The following is a 25,250-nucleotide window of genomic DNA, read 5'->3' on the forward strand; positions in this document are numbered from 1 at the left end:
CTGTGAGCTGTTTACCTGACAAGTAGAGGAGAGCCGAAGTCTTCGTTGCACAAAGGAAAGCAAACCAGGTCCTTCACCTCGAGAATGTTTTAACCACTGAGATTTTTATATTAAAATGAAGAATAACCAAGCCTTTGAGGAGAAAGCATCAGTTACAGCTGAATTTTTATGTAGAGGTTGACTTAGCAAACGTGCTCTGAGACCTGAGGGGCTCAGGCATAAGAGGAGCGAGTCAGTCAGATGAAGCCTGAGACGCCTTTAGGCAAATACATCTTCTGGGAAATTTAAGCATAAAACCTGTAGCATCTATGGAGGTTAGTCACCTCCAAGGTCAGCTGTAACGAAGGAAGCGGTGTGAGGAAGCCTGGCTCCAGTTTTAGTACCTAAATTCCACATCAATCCCACCTTCAGCACTCGATCCCCGTCACAGGGCTTTGGTGACTGGGTGGGCTCTTAGCCCCACTTCGGAACCAGGTGAACCTCATGGAAATGCCAAATGACACATTTGGTAAAAATACTTCCAAAGGCGTTTTCTGGACGCCAGGCGAGGGCCTCGCAGGGGCGGCAGCTGCCCCCCGCCAGGCACGGGTACATCTCAGCGGCCGGGGCGGCGGGAGGCCGGCGGTGCGGCCAGAAATTACCTCAGGGGGAGCCCACTGGGAGCGTAACCGACCGTCCCTGCAGGGCCTCTCCTCCGCGCCCCCCCGCCTGGGGTTGACGGGGGGGCGCAGGCGGGCAGCGGGTTCCCCTCGCCCCCGCCGCCCCGCGGGCAAGGCGCCCTGCCGGGGGCGGCTCCGGCGGCCGCCCCGCAGCGCCGAGGGAAGAGAGGGCCCGCAAAAAGAGAAAGAGAGGGGGAGACGGTGGCGGCGGCGCCGCCCTCTGGAGAGAGCGCCGGGGAGAGGCTGGTGTGAAGAGCCGCATTTCAATGAGGGCCGGGCTAATGCAAATCACTGCAATCGGCAGCAGCAGAAGAAAGGCGAAGCAGCTGCAGCCCGGGCTCCCCAGCAGCGCGCTCCAGCCAGGGGAGGCGTAACAAAGGCAGCGGAGCCGCTTTCTGCGGCAACTACTGCGATTAAAGCCGGGTGGTCGCCGGGGCGGGAGGGGGGAGCTGCCAGCTCTATTGGCCGCTTCCCATTTCGACCCGCCGTCTTCCCTCCGCGCCCCGCCGGCAGGTCTGAGGGAGGAGGTGCTCGCCAGGCTGCGGAGAACAGGTAAGCGCCGGGGCCCGGGCCGCCCCTCTCCTGCGCGGGGGCTGCGGCGCGCGGGGCCTCTCTGGCGCGGCCGTTGGGGCGCGGCCGTTGGGCGCCCGCCGCGGCGCGGTGCACCTGTGCCCATTGTGCGGGGCGGCGGCCCCCGCCGAGCTCCGCAGCGCTTTCCCCGGGCGGCTCCGCTGGCCGCGGGCGGCGTGTGCCCGGCTGCGGGAGCCTGGGGCGTGAGGCATGGGCACCCGCCGCTCCCCCTGCAGCGGGCACCGGCCGTGGGGCGGCCGGCTGTCCCCCAGCAGCCCGGGGAGCGCGCTGGGTGCCTCCGCTGCTTTTGTCACCGCGCGGTTCACGCTGCGCTGCCAGCCCGCAGCGGGGCCGAGGTGCTGGATGCCGCCTTCCGCGGGCTGGTTGTATTTCAAACACGTTTCGCCTACCCCAGCAGAATTAAACCCCTCTTTGCTTGAAGCCGCTGCCGCATGTATCCACGTTCCCCCCCCCACCCCCCCCAATGACTTTGTAGTCAGTGCTGCTCTGAATGATCCTCGCTGGGTCCCAGTCACATCGCTGCATGATGTATTTTTTTATCAGCATGTATGATTGTTTTATGTAATTGCTCACCTACACCTGCATTATAAATAATTCTTTAACAGACGTGTAGGGTGTGAAGTGTTGGGCATGGTGGTTTTCCAGGGGTGTGTCCTTTCATTTTTCTATATCTGCATGTACATGAGTGTGTATTTATACACACACACACAACATCTGATCAGATCAAATTGTTTAGGATTTCTTTGTCTGCTCTGACCTTGTGGTTTGAACAAGCTTTTCTGTAAATAGCAGGACTGGTGTTCCAGGGGAGCTCTATTTCTGTTTTAAAGGGCGTAATTGGGAATTACAGCCGTTATTGATTAAAGCATAAGTGTGCGGAAGAAAGGGCAGTGACTCGCACTACTTCCTCCCTCCATCCGAAATTAGTAAAGCTGAAAGTCTCTTAAAAAAGTGTATCTTCATGTAAACTTGTTTTTCCTTTTCTTGTGTGTGTGTTTGAGATGGTTTGAGCAAGTGAAACAGCAGACATTAAAAAAATCCATTTTTTTTGTCACAGGCATTGCTTTTGAGATACAGTTTCTGAATTGTGAGTTCTGGGATTGTTTAAATCTGGGTAACAGGTTCTCATTGGAATTAGAAATGAAGTAAAACAACTTACAAATAATTTTTAACATGGAAATGTTGGTAGTATAGTCTTGATCCTAAGCTGTGGCTGCTAAGTGATATTTTGTATTTAACCCATAGAGAAGTGTCAGTGAAATGCAAATGTTCTTGATCTTTTCACTGAAGTGGCATCTATGTATAGTGGGGAGGAAGAACGTAGATTAGTCTTTTTCTTTTATGTGCGTATATATAATATCTCTCTACACACACACGCACATGTATAGTGCACCATATATATGTTAGGTACCTTTAAAGTATTTACAGATATAAATGTTGTATGTATACATAAGCACATGGTCCTGTGCCAATGTAACAAGATAAGTTGTGAGCTGTAACCAAAGCAGGGTAAATAATTTCCGCGAAGGCCCCGCACCTGCAGTGGTTAGCCTTAGGTGCCTGTTGTAGTCAAGCACGTGAACAGCTCCAGAAGTTGTTGAGCACATCCCCTACAGCTTTGCAGCATCAGGGTCCAGCTGTATAATTGTTGCTTTAATACAAACTTCTGTAAGCTAAAGAGCATCCGTAAGTCTTTCTGTATTTCCTCCTACTGTTTACAGCTGGTCTGAACATCTTTTTTTTCTTAATGGTCACACAATTATGAGTGGTTGAAATAAAGCTTGTGCTTGCTATTTTTTTTCTTTTTATTGGAAATCAATGAGAGAGAACACTTCTAAATTAGGTCTGTGTATCTGCGCTATAAATAAACTTACTGTGCTTTGCTGTTCTGCAGACAACTGTAAATCTAGGTAGCTCTTAAATGTGTTTTGAACCTAATAATCTTTTGGTCATTCTAAATTTTTTTTTGGTTTTCTTGTTTCTTTTATTTGTGAAGATTAATGTGCAATTTGTAGTATTTAGTCTTGTGTTGGTCGTAAAAAGGAATGGAAGTACCTACCCCCTTGATTTCATTTCATGTGAACTTCCATTTATGTGAACTATATTGAACAACTGGGATCATTTCGGTCAAAGTTGATGGGTTTTTGTCACTGTCAAACATGGGAGATGCCAATCACTGATTTGCCCACCGAGACTGAATTTGTCACTCCTTCAGTGATAGTTTTGTAGGCAAAAGAAACTGTCAGCATTAATCAATTTGAATATTAGGCCTAGGATATTAATAAAACCTCTTGCAAATTTTATAAAGTGATAAAGTAGCGTACTCACTGAAAAATACTAGTTTCCTGTCTCCCTCTAATCTTTTTTTTTATTTCATGACATTTGAACACTTCTGTTGGTTCAGAGTATGCAAAGTATTTGCACAAGGACAACAGAATTAGTTCATTACAAAGCTTAGGCTGGAGGGAAACCAGTGGTTGGATACGCAAGGACTTTTGAACAGTGGGCTTGACTCACTAAGTCCACATACTGGCAGTGGTAGTCCTGATTCTCATCACCAAGCTGCAACATCTATTCCTCTGAGAAGTTCTTAGTTGCTTACTTGTTGGCGACTGGTTGCCCTTCTGAAATGGCACCTCTTGAGATCACAGTTGGAACAAACAGTTTAGTGGGAGTGAACAGTCTAGAAGGTAGATTGGACTCAAGTAACACCTGAATATAACATAAGAAAAAGTAGAACGTTGATGTGTTTGTTCTTTTTTCCAGTAGCTCAACTTTGTCACCTCATTTTCAGAGTTCTTACTGAATTTAAACAAACACTTTTTAATGTTTGCGTATTGTTAGCAGTTGGTTTCATGAGTGGCATTTCTACAATGTATAAAAGCCTAACTTATAAACTAGGTTTTATGGCATGGCAAGAGAGTTAGCTGTAAAATGAACATGTGAACCTAACATTTTTTTCAACCTGGAAAGTAGTCGTCTATAAGTGGCATGTATAGAATGTGAAGTCTCAAAGTGAGCTCCCTTAAAATGTGTAAGTTTCTTAAACTTTTTCTCATCTTTTGTGCATCCCTTAGGTTGAAGTTCAAGATGTCCTTTGGGAGAGATATGGAGCTGGAGCATTTTGATGAGCGTGATAAAGCGCAGCGATATGGCAGAGGGTCCCGGGTAAATGGTTTGCCCAGTCCTACTCATAGTGCCCACTGCAGCTTTTACCGAACCCGTACTCTACAGACCCTGAGTTCTGAGAAAAAAGCCAAGAAAGTTCGTTTCTATCGTAATGGAGACCGGTATTTCAAAGGGATTGTATATGCCATCTCCCCTGACCGGTTTAGATCCTTTGAAGCTCTCCTGGCTGATCTGACCCGAACTCTGTCTGACAATGTGAATCTGCCCCAGGGAGTGAGAACAATCTACACGATTGATGGCTCCAAGAAGATTTCCTCCTTGGACCAGCTAGTAGAAGGTCAGCAGTAAGATTTGGAGGTGTAAAGTTATGTTTGAGTCAGTGTTTGTCTAATCTGTTAAGTCTTCCGCAAATAGGTAATGGTAATGTTGTTCTTATTGATAAAGGATCTTCAATGGTATAACTGGAATTGTGAATATCTTAAATTGTGCCATGAAATATTGTTGCCTTGCTACTTATTTCCCTCTTGTTGAAAGTGTTTGACCTTTCCCTTTCTGTTAACCTGGCGTTGATAGTTCTAGATCTTGAAGATCGCATCTGCTGCTTCTTTTGAACTTGCATGTTTAAAAATGCCAACGAGATTTTAATCAGTTAAACTTGACAAGGTTCATGGTGCTGATGAAACCTACATGAAATTCAGTTTTGATGGATTTTTTTTTTTTTGAAGTCTGTTTGTACCTGGTGAAGAGCTCCAACTCTTACCTACAAGTAAATATGCCTTAAGTAAAATACTCTCCTCTCATGGAGTGGCATAAAGGTAGGCAACCTGTTAAAAGTAATGTTGTAGCCATGGTTCAGCTGGGGTAGACTGTAAACTTTTCTCCCCTGTAGCATTTCCCTTTTCCTCTTCCCAGTCCATTGGCATCCTTATGTTGTTTTTAAATAAGGCTCATGTAACTGCAGTATAAAGCATTACCAGTGATTTGGGCAGAACTGACGGGTCTTGGTCACTGTCAAACATCGGAGATGCCAGTTGCTAATTTGCCCATTGACACTGAATTTATCACTCCTTCAGTTACAGTTTTGTTGGCAAGAGAAGCTGTCAGCATTAATCAATTTGAATATTAGGCCTAGGATATTAATAATACCTTTTACAAGTTTTACAAATCGCTAAAGTAGCTTTTCCAACATAAAGTGCTTCTGGCTTGCAGTGGATTTCTTTTTGTGTGTGTAGGCAACAGCTCCTAGTATAAAACATCAGAATATATAAGGTCTGAAAGCATTAACTAGCACATGGCCATAATGGAGGTTGTTTTTTATCTGTAAAGTTTAAATGCAGGTGCTTGACTGTGTTCAAAGAAAATAAAAGTGGAACAATTTTTTCATTGTTGCTTCCATCCTGCCCCTGGCTCCAGTGTGCCATGGGCAAACCTGTAAAGCGTGGATCTATAGCCACTGGACAGCTAATTTAGACTTGTAACAGAGATTGTAATTTCTTTATGATTTTCATTTTTAGCATCGGGTGAGAGAACTTGCGGTATCAGGAGGGATCAGAAGGCGGCTAATGGGGGGAGAGAAGAAGAAAAGCATAATGCTGAATAAGGTTCCTGAAGGAGAAGCACATCTTTGCATAGCAGGTGTTCAGCCACCATTAAGTTGTCTCCTTTAGGTGTCATAGCAGAGGAAAGCTTTTTAAGGAAAAGTGTTGAGAAGAGAATATTCTTTGATAATCCTCCTTGCATAAAAAGGAGAGTAGGAGACAACATGAAGATGCTCAAAAAGAAAATTGAGGTGGTGGGATTGTCCATGTAAGTAAGGGTTTTTGGGGTTAGGACCATAGGTTTAGTGAAATGGAAAGGAAACTGGTCTTAAGATCAATGTTATGAATGCCAGGGCAGAGTTAGAACTGTGTTTGTCAGGACAATATTTAATTGATGGAGAAAATCAATTTCTGGGAGGAAAGACCAATATTAATCAACATCTGTTTAAAAGCAGTGTTGGTGCACTCTTCTCAGTAGTGGTATAAATAATTGTGCTTATTTGATTGGTATGCTCATCAAGAAGCAAGTATCATTGATGTTAATGTTGATTTGCACAGTCTTCTGCTGCCAGTCAGAACCAGCTTTTGAAAAGAAAGAACTGAATGCAGAAATAAATTCAGCAACGTGTAAGATTGGTTTATTTTGGCATCCTAGAAAAGAGTAATACCAGTAATAAATCAGTCAGTCAAAATGAATGACAGTACAAGAGCATAAGTTTATTTTAAAGAAGGGCTTTGGGATTTCTTTTAGTTCTGTGGGACTTTATTCCTTACCTTTTCAATGAACACATCCTCCCTTGCTGTGTATGGTTCAAGTTGCACAGTCTTATTTTCTTGTGCCATTAACACTATGGGATTTACAGAAGTCAGTCTTTGCGTTTGTGCAAGTAGAGAGCTACATCCTTGTTCCAGGGGGCTTCTGTCTATTTGTATAAAACTGCAACGTGGGTTATTTTGTTGTTTCCCTAGTAGAGCTTTACTGTAGAGTACAGGTTCATATATTATTAGCTCAGTGATGGTTTTTACGTAAGCCCCTTGACTCTTTACTGTACAAATTTATTAGAGTTTGGCTAGTCTGGTACAGCATTAATTAGCTTGAAGCTGTGCTTTGTGTTTAAATAGCTGGAAAATCACTTGATTTTTGCTTCTTGCCAAATGACATTTGTGCTCAAACTATTGAAATATGAAGCATCCCTTTCTTCATGGTGAGATTATTCCCTTACTGTATTAATTAATTTAATGAGACTGTTATGAATTTAGATTTTTTGTTTTCCTTTTTTTTTTTCTCTTTTTTTTGGGGGGCATTGATTTTAGTGATTGCATTGTAAGGTAGATTTGTAAGGCCTTGATTTGATGTTGGTTTTTTGCCTTTATCCCTGTGAGGAAGTCACTGTCCTCTTACCTTCCCATATGGTACATGAAGACAGAGAAGCAACTAGCTCCTGGGGGAAACAAGACAGCAGCCACTGTCTTTCATTCCAGAGCTAAATACATATGTTGTGGCTTAATCCCAGCCGACAACTAAGCCCCACACTGCCGCTTGCTCACTCCCCCTGTGTGGGATGGGGGAGAGAATCAGAAGGGTAAAAGTGAGAAAACTTATGGGTTGAGACAAAGACAGTTTAACAGGTAAAGCAAAAGCCACGCACGCAAGCAAAGCAAAACAAGGAATTCATTCACTGCTTCCCATCGGCAGGCAGGTGTTCAGCCATCTCCAGGAAAGCAGGGCTCCATCACGCGTAACAGTTACTTGGGAAGACAAACGCCATCACTCTGAACATCCCCCCCCTTCTTCCTTCTTCTTCCCCAGCTTTATATGCTGAGCATGTTGTCATATGGTGTGGAATATCCCTTTGGTCATTTGGGGTCAGCTGTCCCAGCTGTGTCCCCTCCCAGCTTCTTGTGTACTCCTAGCCTACTCGCTGGTGGGGTGGGGTGAGAAGCAGAAAAGACCTTGGCTCTGTGTAAGCACTGCTCAGCAGTAACAAAAACATCCCTGTGTTATCCACACTGTTTTCAGCACAAATCCCAAACATAGCCCCATACCAGCTACTATGAAGAAAATTGACTCTATCCCAGCCAAAACCCACACAACATAGAGCTGCTTGAAAGATAGTCCCAAAGGAAAAAGATTGTAAAGGAGCTGTTTTGCTTCAGTAATATTTAGTTCAGTCCTGCATACAATTCAGAGCTGGCATGGCTGTATGCTGGTGCTCTGGGTTATTTTGAGGTGCATGGACATATCTTCCCTTTATTTGAAACTAGTGACTTCCCTAGGATTTTGGTGTACCATCTTTAAAGCTGAAGGCAGAGGTGGACTGATGGGTCTTACCCCCAAAATTACCGTTGAACAGTAATAGATTGGAATGAGCAGGATAACTCTGAAACAGAGAGTATTATTTACAGTTTTTACTCCTGAGGTCCTGCTATGTGGAACAAAAACCACAGAATCAATCCATAGCAGAACTGCATCCCTTTCTCATTAATTTTTATTATAATATTACCTCAGAGTCTTGGGTATGTACCAGAATCAATTGTTTTAGATTTCCACAATACCTACCACAAAAGATGAACCCTGCAGCAGAGAACTGGCAGTCAAACACAAACCAAAAACCCCAAACCACAAGGCTGAGAGAGTACTGGGAAACAATATTGTCACATGTCAATATTGGGTACACTGCCAAACTATTGTAAAGACTTGTGTGTGTGTGTGTGCACGTTTTGTGTGGAATAATCTGAAAAAGAAAAATTAATATCTCTCGGGGATTATGTTGGAGATGCAATCCTCATTGAAAGAGCAGTTTGAAAGAGCATAGATATACCAGTTTTAAAATCTGGTAATGGCTGTAACTGGCTAATAACTCTTGGGAGATGTGAACCTCACTGCAGTGGCAGAGGAGATGATGGGTCACATGAGGACTGCGGGAAGGCTCTTGCGAGTGGAGGCAGGCAGTTTGGGTTCGATGCAGCAGAGAAGCTGCCTGCCAGTGGAGGGTTCAAAAGGCAGTGTCTCCTTGCTAAAGTGGTGGGCTGTGACAGTGTTTCTGACTACTTTTGTGTATGGGTCTTGCTATTCCTACTGTCACCTCATTCCTCTTATCTCAGCTTTTCCCTCTCCTGCCTGCTACTACTGTTTCTTCCTTGACTCTGCCACCCGCTCCAGTGGTGCTGGTGAGAAGCCCAGCCAGGCCATGCTGTAGGAATTGATTGACATTGTCTCTGATGCGCTCTGGAGCTAATGCTTTCTTCTAAGTCATGCCTACCTCAGCAGCTGGGAATTGATGGGCTGAAAAGGTTCATATGCATATGTAATATGCTATCAAAATAATAATAGTAAAGCATCTGTTTAAATGTTTGTAGAGCTGAATCTATGTGGACATTTGTTTATAGGATTGAATTTACACTGGATATTTACCATGGACTTGATCCAGGGCTATCAAAGTTAGTGAAACTTGGACTGGATCCTGTGGCAGAAATGCCTGCAATCTTTATATTGTTTAATAAATACACAGCTGAATAATCCTGTTGCATAAAATGGTAGAGGGTTGTTCTGGCACAGTTTATTTGGTTATTTTATTTCATGAATTTGTGAAGATTCATCCATTAGCCAGTTGATTCACATTGTGTCTTCCTTAACAACATCTTGAAAGGTCCCATGTTTTCTTATTCTAGGTGCTTTCCAGTTATTTTTTCGAGTGTGTACAATGCCTATCTTGCTTGTAGCAAGACTGTGGAAATTTGGGGGGGCACAGGGAACGGAACTATGTCTTTATTTTTTCACTTGGCTTCTGATGAGGAAAAAAAGATTTTTTTAGTCTGAGCTGAGTGGAAAGAATAATGTGCGAAATAAGTCCTTTAAAAGGTCTGAGGAGATCTGATTTGAAGTTTCTGGTGCATCTGATAGCTAGGTGAACATGAGTGGGTCAGATTTATTTCCTGTAGATGCTCCATCTCTTTTGCACTGTTGCATTTTTTCAGACACTGCAGAAAGACAAGGCAGCAGTAATATAGTTTAAGTAGGTTATTGCTCTATTAACTAACACATTTGGGAACTATCAGGTAGTAACTTATTTGGTTCAGGTCATTTTCCTTTTGCAATCTGCTCTGCATGGTGAGGGATAGTTAGAATTCTTTGTCCTTTCCCCTGAGAGATTGCTCTTCTGCCTTTTTGCATGTACAAAACCAAAGGGTGGAAGTGAAGAAGGGCAGGTGTGCCTGTTGCACAGGGTGCTGGGGGTGCCAGTCCCTTCCCTGTTCTCTTAATCTGTTTATTGCCCCATCTGTTGGGGAGGTGGACGGCAATGAATGACTGCCGCACTGAGCATCCTCGCCAGGATGCCCCACCACCGAAGCGTGCAATTACTGCAGTTCCTCCATCTCTGGTGGGCTCATAAATTAACTTTCCTTTCCTTGTATGTGCTCTCCTTCGAGGAATCAACGCTATTTTCAATAATTTGGCAGTCCTGCTGCTTCACAAAGAGGGGTTGGTTGTTTCCTCTCTGCTTGCATGATTCAAACAGGTTCTCTATTCTTTCTCCAGGGTTTTCACCTAAGACTAGCTGGCTTCTTTATGAAGCCATTTTAAGCCAAGTTGCCTTTAGCACAGAAGAGCAATGCAAATAATCCCTTTCAAGAGATAATGCCTCAATCGTTCTTGTAGTGAGAATATCAGCAAGCTGAAGGAAACAAACTAACTGCTAATACCAATATGCCAAAGGGGGAATCAACACTTGCATCAGGAAAGGTCCAATACTTACAGGCAGTGATTCAATGTCTCCTTAGCAGCCACCTTGTATACAGATATTATTTTTTAAATCATATTTTTAATACATGAAGCATGTAACGAAATTCTGTTGTGACCTATAAGAACTATCCTTCAGTGTTATGTGGCTCTAGTGGTTCAGCTGCATTGAATTTTGACAGATGTATAACTGCAGGTAGTAGGTTTTTGTTCGTCTTTTTTTTTTTAAGCATAAACCATGTTTTGGGATCTGTCTTTCTACATGATTAGCTTCTCAATGCTAAGATTTATTTTGATTGTTCCACATGGAATTTCCTGAAGTGTTGAGCACTGGCACAACTTAAATTGTAGGACTACTGGTTCAAAACTAGCAAACAAGCATTGTGTATCTTTTTTTTTTGAAGGATTAAAGTGGTGTGCGTTTCATTTGCATTGTTGCTGTGAGGAGGCAGGAGGGCTGTCAGGAAAGGGATACTTTCTAAGATTTTGTAATGACTTTTTTCCTAGATGTGAGACACCCCAAAACAGCTGGGTGTCCCCCTTTTTTTTCTAAAGGCTATTGCTACTGTAATCAAGAGTCAAAATTTCATTAGTGACAGCTGACTGCACTGTGAAACGCTTGCTCCCCTGTCTTGGGGAGCTGCAGTCAAATAGACACTTTAAGTGGGATGTCTTTTCTATGCTTTTGTTTAATCCAGTATCTCCAAAGATTCCTTCTTCAACACATGTTCTGTTACAAGTCTAGTGTTTGGAGATTGTCACCTGCTTCCTCCAGCTGCCAGTTAGTCAAAGCCCATGTTTGTGGGCTGTATTTGTGCTTAGGCCTGACCCAGAGTAAGGGCTGATGATGCTCAGTGGGATTACCCCGGGAAGTGTATTTTCCTGGTGCTTCAGAGCTGGGAAAACCAGCTTGCTGCTGGTATTGCCTGTTTGCAGATCACAGCTTCTGTCTCCCCTCAGGTACGAGTCATGGGGGTGAAGCTGTTGTGTGCGAAGCAGTTGTAGCCAAAGATTACCAAAAATAAAAAGGAAAAAAAAAAAGAAAATTATGTCATCACCTAATAGTTTTGGTGAGGAAGCAACAATGAAGGCAGAAGGTGGATTTATTGGACTAGTAAGTCATGCCCCTTGTGAAACTTCTTTGCAGTCTTCTCTCTTTAAGGTAACTGTGAGAAAGAAGAGAGGGTGAAAATCTAGGTGAAGGCTTTTTGTCCTTTTCTTTGAGATTTCCTCTACATACAAACACCACGGGTGCTGAAGGATTGGGCTAGACATTGAAATTTCTGGCTGCTGTCAGGGTGGGTCCCATGTTCAGGAAATTTAAGCTTGTATTTGAGTGTTTCTAGGTTTTTGAGTACTTAAAATTTGCTGGATGTAACCATAAAACAGGGTTTACTGGTCTTAAGATCAGATACAAAATAGTTTTAGGATGTAGGGGTTTTGTCCATCTAGGTTTTTTTTTTCTTACAGAAGAAGGCCTGGCCCTTAGGAACACCATGAATGAGAACTGCAGTCCCTGGCTAACATCCCTGAAGGTTTATAAGCCCCAGCACTTCGCTGGAAGTATAAACAGTCTTAAATAACAGCATTATGGGAGAGATGTCTGTATTTCTGTTTTCCTATATAAGATACTCTTACTAAAGATATTTCATATTAGAAGGCCCTGGATACTCTACCTCCAAGGTATTCTGTAGCTAACTACGAGCCTCTTCAAGGGAAAAAAAAATATCTTGGTGCAAATATTTTATTGATGTAATATAGTACTGTTGGAAGTGAAGAAAGGGAAAAAAGTCTGATATTAAAACAATCCCGTAACTTCAGTGATTGTATTGGTCTTTTTTATGGTCATTTGCACCATACATTACAGTTTTGTAATGAATAGCTGACATCTGACATGTGCTGTTAAACGCTACAAGGAACCCAGCTGACCTTTAAATATAGCTGATACTAAAAATCATGTGGAATGCTGTCCTTTCAAGAAGGGGAACCAAAAGGGTTCTTAATAAACTACATGTAAATCTTCTGGGTACAACATGTATGGCCATTTGTTTATGCAACTACCCTTTGAGAAGTGAGTTTTAATACGAAGAGTTGTTTTTAAATAAATAATTGTTATTTCATGCAACTAAACTGAACAATTTCTCTAGTAGCACTGAACCTGCAAATCTGATTTTTATTTCACACCCCCTCCCCCCAAAAGAAGAGGTTGCTGGTGGATTTTATGTCTTACAGCAAACACAAGTGCAGATAAGAATAAATTTGGTTTAAAAATTTATGAAAGAAACTTCTGCAAAATATTTTATAGAAGAGGTATTTATTGTATTGAGTGCAGTCCTATTCATAGTAGGGTCTTTTTTTTTTTTCCCCTTACAAAACGCTATTCATGTTTTGTAAAACTTGTTAATTTTATGGAAGTGGTGTTGTGGGTGCATTCTGACCTTACAGTAATTGAGTAGCTAGTGCTAAAAATATTGGACAGGGACATGGATAAAAGAGAATATGTAGTGTTTGAACACTCTTGGATCATTACTGCGGCTAAGCCTTTCTGTTCTGATGTTACTGCATGTATATCTATATGTCTCTCTCATATATACAATGGATAAAAGAAAGAGCTTACCTTTGTCTTTTGTAAGGTTGGTGTAAGCATTCTGTCTTAGATTCTTTTCTTAAGACTTTAGATGTCTGCAAAGTGCAGAGTAACTTGCATTTACACCATGACTAGTAAGCATTGGAATGTCTTACTTCATCTCCCACTCTGTATTTTGTTCTGCTTTAAAAGAATTTTGTTCTGCTTTAAAAGAATGCTTTCAAAAAAAAAAAAAAAAAGGAAAACCAAAAATCTTTTTATATAGTTCTTGCTTGATCTTATGCTGTCATTGCATTTATCTTTTCTGCCCACTGGTCCATCTTCACATGTTGCTCTGTCTTCTTTGTCTTTTTCTGATAATCACTGTACAGTGTGTTACTGTCTCACCTTTGGAGCATCATGCCAACAGCCTTGAACCTCTGTTGCTTTCGGGGCCTCATGTCCGAGTGGATCCTCTCCCTATTTCTAACTGTGTATCTGCCAGCATTCCTTGTGTGCTGTATTGTCTGTGGGATTGGGTTGGGTGCTCTGAAACCTTAAAATTTGTATCCAGAAGTAAAATTTAAATACTTCTTTTTCTTTTAATAATTGAACTGTGAGTCCCCTTTCCTTAGGGTAGGGATCATTAGGAAAATCTCTGATTCTTATGTGCTTTTTGTCATAGGAGGTACATCACTGAATTTTGTTCTGTTTTTATTTTAATACCTTGGGCTAAACTGCTAACATGAAGTTAGCATACACTGAACTAGTGAACCCAGAAGAATTAAAACATCTCAGATGTTTTTGTGGTATTGTTCAGGATAGGATTTTGCATTATTTGTAGTGGAGTTTAACTGCAGGCTGCTAGAAGGTGCGGTCTTGCTAGATCTAGTATTGTTTTGTTTGGGTTTTTTTTTTGCAGCCAGAGGGTGAACTGGATCAACTTGTTGTTGCAAAATTAGTATTGTCTTTGTTACGTTCAATCAGATCGAGCTGATCCAGCTCACCCAGTGCAACTGGCAGTGCACTCAGTCAAGCTCAAGGGAGAGGTTGGGAGCACCCAGGCAGGTGCCCCTTTCGCAGCAGCCTGTAGCTGGACTGGATTAAGGCATTACTGAACAGATACATGCTGGTGTTTTCTGGCTATGTTATAGTTCCTCAGGAATCACGTGGGTGTGGTAATTGCAAGAATATTTTATTGTAGATAATGTTCCAATAGAAAGATAAGCTATAATAATTTTTTTTCTTTAAAGTATTGTAAATTTGTTGTGAGGAGGACTCTGTAATTGTTACTCTTTGCCTTCCTTCCCCCCCATATTATATATTGAGTCAGTAGAATAATACAGTGAGATTTCTTGCCTATACGTAACCTGGGTTTACACTACTTAAAGCTTTAAATAATCAAACGTTAACAGATCTCCTATGACGCTTTCATCCACCTTTTATAGAAAGTTAGTTGTAACCTATAGTTTTTGATAACACTTCAGAGGAAATAATATGAAATGTTTGGGGCCTACTGTTTTGTTAGGAGTGGGCCATTTAAGCATGAAGGCTGGGGGACTACTGCGATAACGTGCTGGGTCTGGGCAGCTGATTAGATATGAATACTACTTACTGACAGCAGCGATCCCCACTGCAGATGGTGTTTTCTGAAAAGAAAACTGCTGCTTTCAAGGATTTTGTAACAGCATTTTCTGAATGGTTAGCTGACGAGTGATCTTTAAAAGAGATTTTATAGCCTGTAGCATCTGAGAAGGGAAGAGATCAATACTTTATGCACAGTAGATCAAGAATGATAACAATAGTGTTTAATAACTTGAGCAGGATTTGATTTGGTATTTTTCTGTTTCCCGCCTCCAATCTGACTTGCTGGTCTGGCATTTTTGTTTCCGCAGGAGAAAGCTATGTATGTGGTTCCATAGAACCCTTCAAGAAACTGGAGTACACGAAGAATGTAAACCCAAACTGGTCAGTGAATGTTAAGACAACTTCTACTTCTCGTTCAGTGCCGTCCCTTGCCACTGCTAAAGGAGGTACTCCAGATGCAAAAGAGAATAAGGATTTCATTAGGCCTAAACTAGTCACTATCATTAGGAGCGGAGTGAAACCACGGAAAGCAGTCCGGATTCTGCTCAACAAGAAGACAGCACATTCATTTGAACAGGTTCTTACTGATATAACCGATGCCATCAAGCTGGATTCAGGGGTCGTTAAACGCTTATACACACTAGATGGAAAACAGGTAAGAATTTTCATGATGATCATTCTCAGCATGAAGAAAATACTAATTTTCCAAAAGGAAAAGAGCAGTACATTAGTAAAACGTTACTTTTCTCTAGAACATAGAACCAGGCCTTCTGTGAGCAGTTCAAGAACACATCATGAAGCATTACTTGGCCTCAGTGATTGTCTTGCCATTTATGATAAATAATAGCTCTAAATCTGGGAGTTGAAAATGTAGTGTGGTTTTGGCTCTGCACGCTGGAAACGTAGGATGAAGGATGTAATTTTAAAGAAGCTCATTCTGTTAACTTGTTTCAGCTTTTTCTTGCAGCCTTTTTATGAGTCATTGTACTTGCCTTTCCATAAACAGTGAGGACACATTCCACCATGATAAATGCAGGCCTACTGCTGTCCAGAGTGACCAAATGATGAGTCTTACGGCAACTAGAATGGACTATGAAGAAGGCACAAGCTTAGAAAATGAGTGAGCTTTTTCCCTTTTGCAGGAAAACAAGTAGGGTTATGTGCGGTGACCACATTTATTGAGGAGTCTCTTCTAAGTTACATGTTATTTCTTCTATGAAATACCTTCAAGCAGTGTCTCTTTCTTACTGACTTATTAAATTGCAGTGGAGTGAGATTTTGAGAGGCTTCTTATTGAACTTGGGGATGGAGAAGCAAGAAAAAATATTACAGAGTAATCCTACTTCTTTTTTGTCTTCCACTTTATTTGTAATTTATCTATGGACATGTATTAATTATAGCAAAACTGGAGAAGCTGTTAACCTGGTGAAGGGCAAGACTAATTTCAGCATGACCTGAATTGATTTAGAGCAATGGTGACTCTAGAGAAATAAGGCAGATACTTGCATTTACAAATGTAACTTATTAAACTGAAGAAATGATAGAGGTATAAAATGTGGGTAGAAAGATGAGCAGTCTCCCTGAGAAGATAGAAGCTGCTGGAGACCAAGATACTTATGCTGTAATATAGCTGTGTTTTACAGATTCGAGGCTCAGCGATTCACAGATATACAGCGAACAGTGTAGCTATCAGGAGATGCTGCAAAATATGCTTGGTACAGGTAGATACTCAGTCAGCTAGATCCAGTGGTGATTCTAACATGTCTGCAGTTACTGGGGTTAATACGCAAGCATAGCTCTGGAAACAGCTACAGCAATACCCTCTGATCTCAGAGAGGGCTGGTTGATGGACAAGCCGCTTATTCAGAGCACTGGTTCAAATCAGGGCCAAGTCTGTCTTGACCAGAAGTCCTTTCCATCTGCGGTTGTGCATCAGTAACCTCTGACACCCGTTACAGACAGTAGTTCAGTTTCCGATGACTGCGTACATGCCTGTAATGATCTCATTACTGTGACTTTATTGGGAACTTTGACCTGCAGCAAAAATGTGGATGTGAAGTTCTTTTTGCCTGCAGCAAAGGTAAAGTGTGTGTCTGGGGAAAGCCTCAACTCCTGTCCTGCTTACCTTGCCTCATGCTCCAGTGAGCACTAAGGCTAGTAAATTTGAGGAAGGAGTTAGGATTTCAAAGCAGCAGAGATCAGTGGTGGCCTCTTCTGTGATCTTGACAGAAGATCTTGAGTGACTATTCCAGTTCCTGCAAACCCTCTCAATAAAAAGGGATGCGTATCTGTTTTGTATTGTATATGTAAATAAACTTGTGGTGTAGCTATCAAGAAGTATAGATGTGTCCTGTTGTCTCCTGGATAATGTGCTCACTTTTTTTTTTTTTATATTCCAAACTCCCTTTTAAAGGTTGTGCTTAAAATGAAAAAATACCTTTACACCTGTTTTAGAGCTCCAATTGCTGGAAGTAAATGGTACTGTCCTACTACTGGGCAGAAAGGGAAGACCAGGTTTTCTTGGCCCCAATGTTGTCAAAGTTCAGCTGAATCCTTTGTCAAGTCATGAGAGTTGAGATGAGCGTAAATCAGTAGCATACTGGGACATTTGTTACCTGCCTCGTAGCCTGAAACCCTCATGTCTAAAGGCTCTCCTGGGAGACTGGTGTCTCCACATGTATTCACTCCTTTCCGTTCTGGCTCTTCCCTTGAAATTGCATAGCTGGCTGCCTAACCCTATTGGTAAGGGCAGGGTTTGGGGGAAGGTGTGTGTGTCCTGCTGATATAACGGGAACTTTGCTCACTGCACGTACAAAGCAGCTTTGCTGGCAGAAAGGGAAATGAATGATCCTGCGCCCAGCAGGAGCAGCCTGTTGCTCGCCCCTGTATGGGGAAGTCATTGATTTCCTGTGCTGCTAGGGAATTGCTGCTCTGTTTTTCTCTGCCAAAAGCCTGAATCTCCCAGATGGCGTTGGGGACATGATGATGGATTTCTTTATTGCTAAACTCAAGCTGTGAATGATTACTGGGAGGAAATCCATGGTAAATCCAAAATTTTTCCAGTAGTGTTTATAGTTGAGAACTTCTACTGTGACTCCTGTTGGAGCTTGGAAGGTTCTGGAGAAGCCTGTGTTCAGTGGTTAAATCTAACAAATCTGCGATTAAATCTTTCATCACTAACTTAAAAAGCAATAAAATCTTAAAGCTCTGAGCCAAGAAAAGTAATTTACTATAAGGATAAGAGAATAAAGCCCTCCTAGGATTATTCTTTGGGAATGTAACTTGGAGAAAGGCTATTCTGTACGGTCATCTCTTGTAAGTTATTTTGAGGCCAACACTGGAATTACCCATCCATGGCAAAAATTGACATGAGTCCCATATATTTTTAGTGCAGATGGGCAATGAGGTACGTATACCGTTGTTGGATACTATCATTAGATGCCTCAAGCTAATCAAAAGAGAGTAGTAGGAGTCAGAGTCTTAACTGGGCATCCGAGTGTCCCATACTGACACTACACACTGAGGAATTGAGCTTAAATGCTCTCCCTCCAACAGCCTGGTTAGTTGTGATGTTTTGATCTGTAGCTTTAAAAGACATTAATAAATATTGTACTCCGTTAAAAGGAATTTAAATGGTGGCCCACAAAATTTGATGCAAATGTAAAGAGCTTGTCTTGATGGGACAGGTAGTGCTTGGACAGTCAGTTCCCCAGTAAAGTTACTATTTCCAGTATTGAGTAGGTGTTTACTTTGGATTTCACGCATTTAATTTAGTTTTGTTAAAATGTATTTCTCCTTGTTACAAACAGAGTGACTGGTGGTTTATTTGCATTTCCTTATAACTCATGTCAGTATAACTCCTGTCAGAATCTGTATTTCAACTTCAACGTTTCTGAAACTTTAGAATATAATCTAATTTGCACAAAAAGGGGCACAACGTACAACTGTAATCTGATCGTATAGCCCATTAGTGGCCTGCATTTAGCATACTCTCACAGTTCAATTATCAATGATTCGTCAAAGCAGGATAGGTTTAATACTGTGTCTAGAATAGTATATGTGTATTTTTATGGATATACTTATTTTTTCTACAGTATAAGGAACTGATGCTGTTTGTACTTTGGCGAAGAGATGGAATCACTCCCCTGTAAGATACTGATGGATTTGAGGAAGATGGTGGGAGTCTCAGAAGTGTTTAGCGGTCTTATGAGCTCAGGCCAAAATTAAAACCTATCCAGGGGGAGGTCTTGAAGTGTTCTCCTTGCCAACTTTGCTGTGTAAGGAAAATAAAAATAGAATGAGTAGGTTTAATGGCTGCCTGTAGGAATTCAGATCATGAGGGCATGCACTTACTGTGAGTATTACTCATTTTTTTTTTTTAGATTAAAAGGTTGTTTAAGTGCATGAAAAGACATTATTAGCATTGACCCTTAATATTCTCAGGCAGAGAAGGAACACTTTCTCATAGCTAAAATATGTCTTGCTTTACTGTAGCTGCACTATTTCAGTTTGGTTTTTAACCTTCCCTTAACAGAAGGTGTCATTTTTAGTTTGATATGCGTTAAAATATGGTTTTGTAAAAGGCAGTGTGTGGACACTGCAAATGCAAATGCAAACATCAAGGGTACAAGCCCGTGGAGATAGAGCCTGGTTGCTGTGTTGCAAGGTCAGTTCTCTGGTTTCTGTGAGCTAATGCACCTCTAGAACAACACCAAAGACTAAATTGGGAGAATACTAATGAAAGTCATGTATAACAGCGAAGTTGTGAAACAGTGCAATTTTTAGAAGTGTTATGGTGTGTGTGTTTGTACAAGGTATTTACAATTTGCATGTTTAGACAAAGACTAAAGTTTGGACAAAAGTGGTTTATCACCTTGTAAGTCCTCCATTTGCTTTTGGAAAGACAAACTTGTGGTATATAATGAGACCTACTTATTTGAACAGGTGGTTTGTTCAGCTTAACTAGATGCAATCATGCAAATTATTTTTCAGTTTATGCATTATGCTGTGGATTTGACTCCAGACAGCTAAGTGGTCAGTGGCAGAGATACCAGAATAAAAGTCACTATCTGATTTTTTTTTTTTTAAATGTTATTTCAAATCAAATTATCTTTACAAATATGAAATACAGGTACTGTTACTTCAAGAGGTACCTTACAGAAGTCGTGTGAGACATGTAGGGTGGAATGGGAGCAAGTCCCTCAATAACCTTGCTTTAAGCCTTTAAAATTGTGGCTGCATCACAGGGGAACATCACCGTGCTGGAAAGCTTGAAGCTTAACAACTGGAAAACATTTGGTAATAATGTCTGTGTTCTACAGTAAATTCTTGACCAAATCTACCGTTCTGTAGGATGGATTAAAGATCTCAAATGTCTTTATCTAGACCTGGATTGTCCTTGGTACAGAAAAGCCTACATAAAGCAAGGTAGGTATCATTCACGAAAAGACATTCTCTACTTAGCATTTATGTAGCATATGTTATACAACAATCGAGACAAAATGAATGTTAAACAAAATAAAATTTATGTGCAGCAAGTGAGTCGTTTTGTGTGTGTGCTGTAATTTTGATTCACATCAGCATTTGTAATCAGTTCCATTCTTAATACAGAAAGTGCATTTAATTTTAAGGGTGACTGGTTGTGCATGTTCTTTTTATTTGTTCTTCAGTTGTAGTTACAATCCACTCGAGATGCATGCAACTTAAAATTATTCCTAGTTTGAAAAATGTGGACAATAAGTGCTATTTTATCTTCTGTATCACCTCTCTTGAGTGCAGTAACTTTAACTCTCTCTTTTATTGAAGGCTTTGGAGCTCCCTGTCAGCCACAGGCACACAGGGGTGGTATTGATTGACCAGAGAACCATGGTGAAATCTCTGTGAGATGTATCTGTGTGGATACTGATTAATTGGGGGCAAACATTAAGTAAGATGGCTTATGCAGATCATGGAAGCATTTTAACAGGGAAGCAACAGCTAGGGAAACTTGTGCTTATGTTTTTGAGGTGGTACTTTGATATTGCACTACCGCCTGGGGACCTGAAACCCACTGTGTTTACACTGTACAAGCTGTTCCTTCCAAAAGGGCTTCTAATTCGAACACTAGACAGCCATACCCCTCGGAAAATACCTGTGCTGCTTAATTTTAGATATGAAGTTTAGGGCCCTATCTGGGAGATGCTGACAGCCCACCATGTTATGTAGCTGTGAGAGACAGTCTCCAAGAACAAAGAATGTCTCTCAGCTTTTAATGTACCTCACTTTCCCTCCTTCCTGCCTGCAATATATTTAATCAAAAAACTTTTTTCTTGCTCTGGAAGATGTATCATTTCTGGCTTTGGTGTTTTGAAACTGATTTTGGGGAAGGACTTAAAAGATGAGGATTTCTTCTCAATACTGGGTAAAAGGCACCTTCCTCAAGACATGATAGACTGAAAAACAACAAAAAAAAATCAGTGACTGATAATTGCTTATCTCAGCAGGTGGTGATGGGCTCTGGGGGTCTTGGAAGATTCTTACGATTCCTATTGAGAGAAGTGGACTTCCATTACAAATTAGACTGTACTTTAATAAGAAAAAGCATCAAAATCTGGTTCAAAATCAAAATCATTCAAAGACATGCTAGGGTAGATGATTTGCTGGCAATTGGTACTATCCTGGTATTAGAGGAGAGCTGTGATAGGTCCTTGAACCCTTGACTCTGCGTAGGCTGTTTTGATGTCACGTTATGACACTGAACTAACAATTTGAACTGTTACTCAAATAAAGTCTTCTGTAAAGGAGTGAACAGAAACCCATTTGTAATTGAAAGCAGTGTGTTCATTCATTTGTCTAGGGTCGGTTCCTATTAAGCTGAGACTGACAACTGTGTTGCTCTGTCTCTAAAAGCTCTCTCACAATAGCAGTTTCCAGGGTTGCTAACTGGCTTAGGAACTGTAGGCTGACTTTAAAAATTAAGAAGAAAAGATGCCATCTTTTGTGACCTTTAGATTGGCTTTCATGCTGTGCAAAAGAAAAGCTGTTATTAATTGAATAAGACTGAAAACTTGCATATCTACTTCAGTATGCTTTAAATATCACATAAGTTGATCTCACTGTCTTATAAGGATATCCAGCTATTCCTTACAGTTTATGCACAGTCAGAAGCCTTTTTTAATGAAGAGTAATTTCCAACTCCTCAAAGGTGGAGTATCGTATTGTGTAAGTGTGAGGAAGGGTGCCTCAGTGGGAAGGAGATGGTGTGGTCATTCAGAACTATCAGTTACTAGAATAAGTGTCCTTTTCCTCTACATCTGGACTGTGCTGCATTGCTTTAAACGTACAATATGACTAAGAAGAACTTCTCATCCAGTTAAGTTTGGATTTGCATATTGCTGACTAGTGGGGAGGAGAGGAAAAGCAAATGGAAACGTCCCCAACTGTATGGTCTTGGTGGTGGTGGGTTTGGGTGTGGTTTTTTTGCTTATTTGTTTGGTGAAAGAGGACTTGGAAAAGTGCTTGCAGATTTCTCTGATGATGCTGTACGACTATTTGTGGAGACAGGTGTGAGATTACTGGTGATCATTGAAAAGAGTTTCCACTGCTCAGTAACACGCAGTCCTCAGGACCAGATAGGTTCTCTGTCAACAGCTGAAATCTTTTTGTGATGCTTTCAAACAGTAGTCATCCTAAATTTTCCCTGTTCTGCTCCCTCATGCAATTAAGATACTGTATTTCATGACTTTCACTGAATGAGCTGAGCTCAATGGTTTGAAGACTTTACAGCATGTATTGTCAAACTGTCGTGTTCACTGGGACGATTTTATTTTTACTCTCTGAAGCTGTTATTAGTAATATTTTTTCATTGGCATAAGTAAATGCGGTGTGTATTTCCTTTCTCTGAAGTGGTATGATATAGTAAGACTGTAAAAAAGGGTAATGAATTGGATATGTTGGGTTGTTTCTGTTTGTTCTAAAATTAGTTGTTACAAGAGGATTAAGAATTTCCAGCCATTTAGCAGAATTCCAAGCATCATCAAAAGAAAAAAAGCATTTTCCTGTCATAGTTTTTTGTAGCATGTGTGTTTCTTTCGTAAGAAATTAAATTATAGTATTCATAGGAAAAATTCTTATTACTGCATGCAGCTTATTAGAGTTTAAATATTTGCTTTTTAGTGTAAGCATTTTAGTATAATTCTATTCTTGGACTGTTGGGCCTTGAATTTTTGCACAAACACTTGGAAAATCTTGGCAATCTCTTTTTGAAAATGTTGAGTTAATAAACTAAAGGCTGATAACTCTTTTTAATCAAACTTGAGTTTGAACAGCTTCCTGAGACTTAGTGCAAGTATGTCCTTGATTACTTATTTCTTTCCACTTACATTTCTCTTCAACACCTTTTTGCCAAGCTGTTGTGTAGAAGAAAATTCTTCCATGAATGGTGAATATTGAGAGGGCAAACTACTTAAATATTCTGTCACTAGCTGTGTTTTTCTGGGAAATCGAATCCTTTCATTTTTCTCTATCTGTTTATAGAAACCAAGATCTTTAAAACACCACAAAATGTAATTGATACTGGCAAAATAGTCCTAAAATTACTGATGGTGGAGGAAATGGTAGTGACAGCCCAATTTTGTACCTTGTTTTTCTAATTAAACTTTATGAACCCAGATTCTTTTCTGAAACTGCAGTCAACCGTGAAGCATCCTAATTTATTTTCAATACTTTCCAGCTTCTTAAGCCATGCGCTTTGCTGTCTCTTACAGGGAGCAGCAAGAAACACAAGTATCTTTGATTATTCTACCTATTTTATACCTAGACCAAATTCTACCTATTTGGTCTGGAATTGCCTCTTGTGATTCTTTTTCTGTAGAAAGTGAGTCTAGGGCAATGACATACTTCTCAGGTGCTCGTCAGGTTAATCAAGATGAATCCAGGTCTCTACCTCTAGAAGGATTCTTTTTTAAATGAACCCTGCTGTGTATAGAAGTTGTAGATGCAATTCTGTTTCTTTACTCTGTGTGTCTGAGGATTTCTGCTGTGAATTTCAGTAGAAGTGGGACTGAGACTTAGAGGATGTTCAGGGACAATATTAAGTACTATTAAATCAGTGATGTACAATATATTCTGCCTCTTTCCCCCTCCATTCCTCTTTAAGCTTGAAACTAATTTGTTCAATCCTGTAGGAAGTATTGACTTAATCTCTTCTGAGTCTATTTCCCTACTACTGTGTGCCAGTTCATGGGGGCAGAATGTCCAGACTCAATCAGATTTAGGAACTAATACAATTACCAGTAGGTTAAAATATTTCCATTGTACTGAATGAAGACAGTAGTGCTCTGAAAACTGCTTAGATTTTTATAAATAAATCAAACTCTTTTGAGACTGATGTCACTGGTTAGTGGTATGTGACAAGGTGTGTATCACATACAGTTTGTTCTTAAGTTTTATTAAGTACTTTCTGTTATGTTTTCCCCAAAAAAACTTTTTAAGTAGGTCAGTCTACCTGCCACAAGGAGGTGTTTTTGCTTGAGAAGGCTGCCGAGGAGGGAATCAAGCTTCTTCCATAGGACTGCATTCTTGAAGTCATAGACAGAAGAGCAAAGAAGTCTTCGGGGACTTGAGGCATGCAGGACAGGGTACGGTACTTTACACATAGATGAAAATGAGCACAGATGGATGTGAAATTATCAGAGATAAGTGAGTTTAAGTTTAGAAAGCAAGGCAGAAGACCGTAGTATGCTCCCACTGGAACCAGCAAAGCATTATAGGGTTTTGAATTTAGAGCTGGATGTTACTGAAAATAAAACTCATGTTAAATAGTTAAGGCTGATTGCCTGTCCCAAATCAGTTGTTCTGGTGGATTTGGTTTTTCCATTAAATGTTGGATCTCAGAAACTTCTTTTATTTAAAACTCCTCTGAGCTTTAATAGCTTAAAACTGTAAGAGGCATTTACTCATCGAGTGAACGGAGAGTGAAATCTCAGTTTGAACTGCTTTTAATTATCTTTTTGGCTCAGTTTAAGCAATGATTTTCTCAAAGCTGCCAGACAGTAGGGGAAGATTGGGGGCATCTTGTGGAATAGCCAGGGTAGAGTGCCGTTGATTAAAAGTGAGGGAAGACAGACGTTGCCTGAAATGCACATGCTGACTTTTTAAATAGAAGAATGTTTGCTGTTCAAAATACCTTCACCTGCCTTCCCTTGCAGCCAGGTTATGTGTCTGTTTTGCATTAATTTGAATTGCAGATTGCAGCTGCCGCTATATACCATGGATCCAAAAGCTAAACCTTTGACACTTCCTTTATTCTAGTTGTCCCTGAAATATCCTGCTGTCTCATTTTCCCTTTCTTGATTTCTTATCTGCTTCTGAATCATTTGTCTGTTTCTGAAGGTTTTCTAGGAGACTTCTTCATTTTCTTTGAATTTTTAACTACTCATTTCCACACTCCTTGTGTATTT

The 25,250-nt window shown here is 40.8% G+C and overlaps 1 protein-coding gene across 3 annotated transcripts in view; it reads left to right on the forward strand.

Annotated features, from left to right (window-relative positions):
* Nucleotides 1–782: 782 nt before the first annotated feature.
* Nucleotides 783–25,250, forward strand: part of DCLK1 (doublecortin like kinase 1) — a 253,346-nt gene continuing 228,878 nt past the window's right edge. Inside the window, exons 1-3 of one of the 3 annotated variants that reach the window (XM_075139785.1) lie at nucleotides 783–1,211; nucleotides 4,328–4,716; nucleotides 15,120–15,466. In XM_075139785.1, coding sequence (XP_074995886.1) covers nucleotides 4,341–4,716; nucleotides 15,120–15,466 — 723 coding nt within the window. In that variant the 5' untranslated portion in view covers nucleotides 783–1,211; nucleotides 4,328–4,340. The remainder of the gene's footprint in view (nucleotides 1,212–4,327; nucleotides 4,717–15,119; nucleotides 15,467–25,250) is intronic. The other 2 variants (XM_075139783.1, XM_075139784.1) reach the window with 2 other exon arrangements.

Source organism: Calonectris borealis, chromosome 1 (assembly GCF_964195595.1).
Source record: "Calonectris borealis chromosome 1, bCalBor7.hap1.2, whole genome shotgun sequence".
NCBI classification, from domain to species: domain Eukaryota; kingdom Metazoa; phylum Chordata; class Aves; order Procellariiformes; family Procellariidae; genus Calonectris; species Calonectris borealis.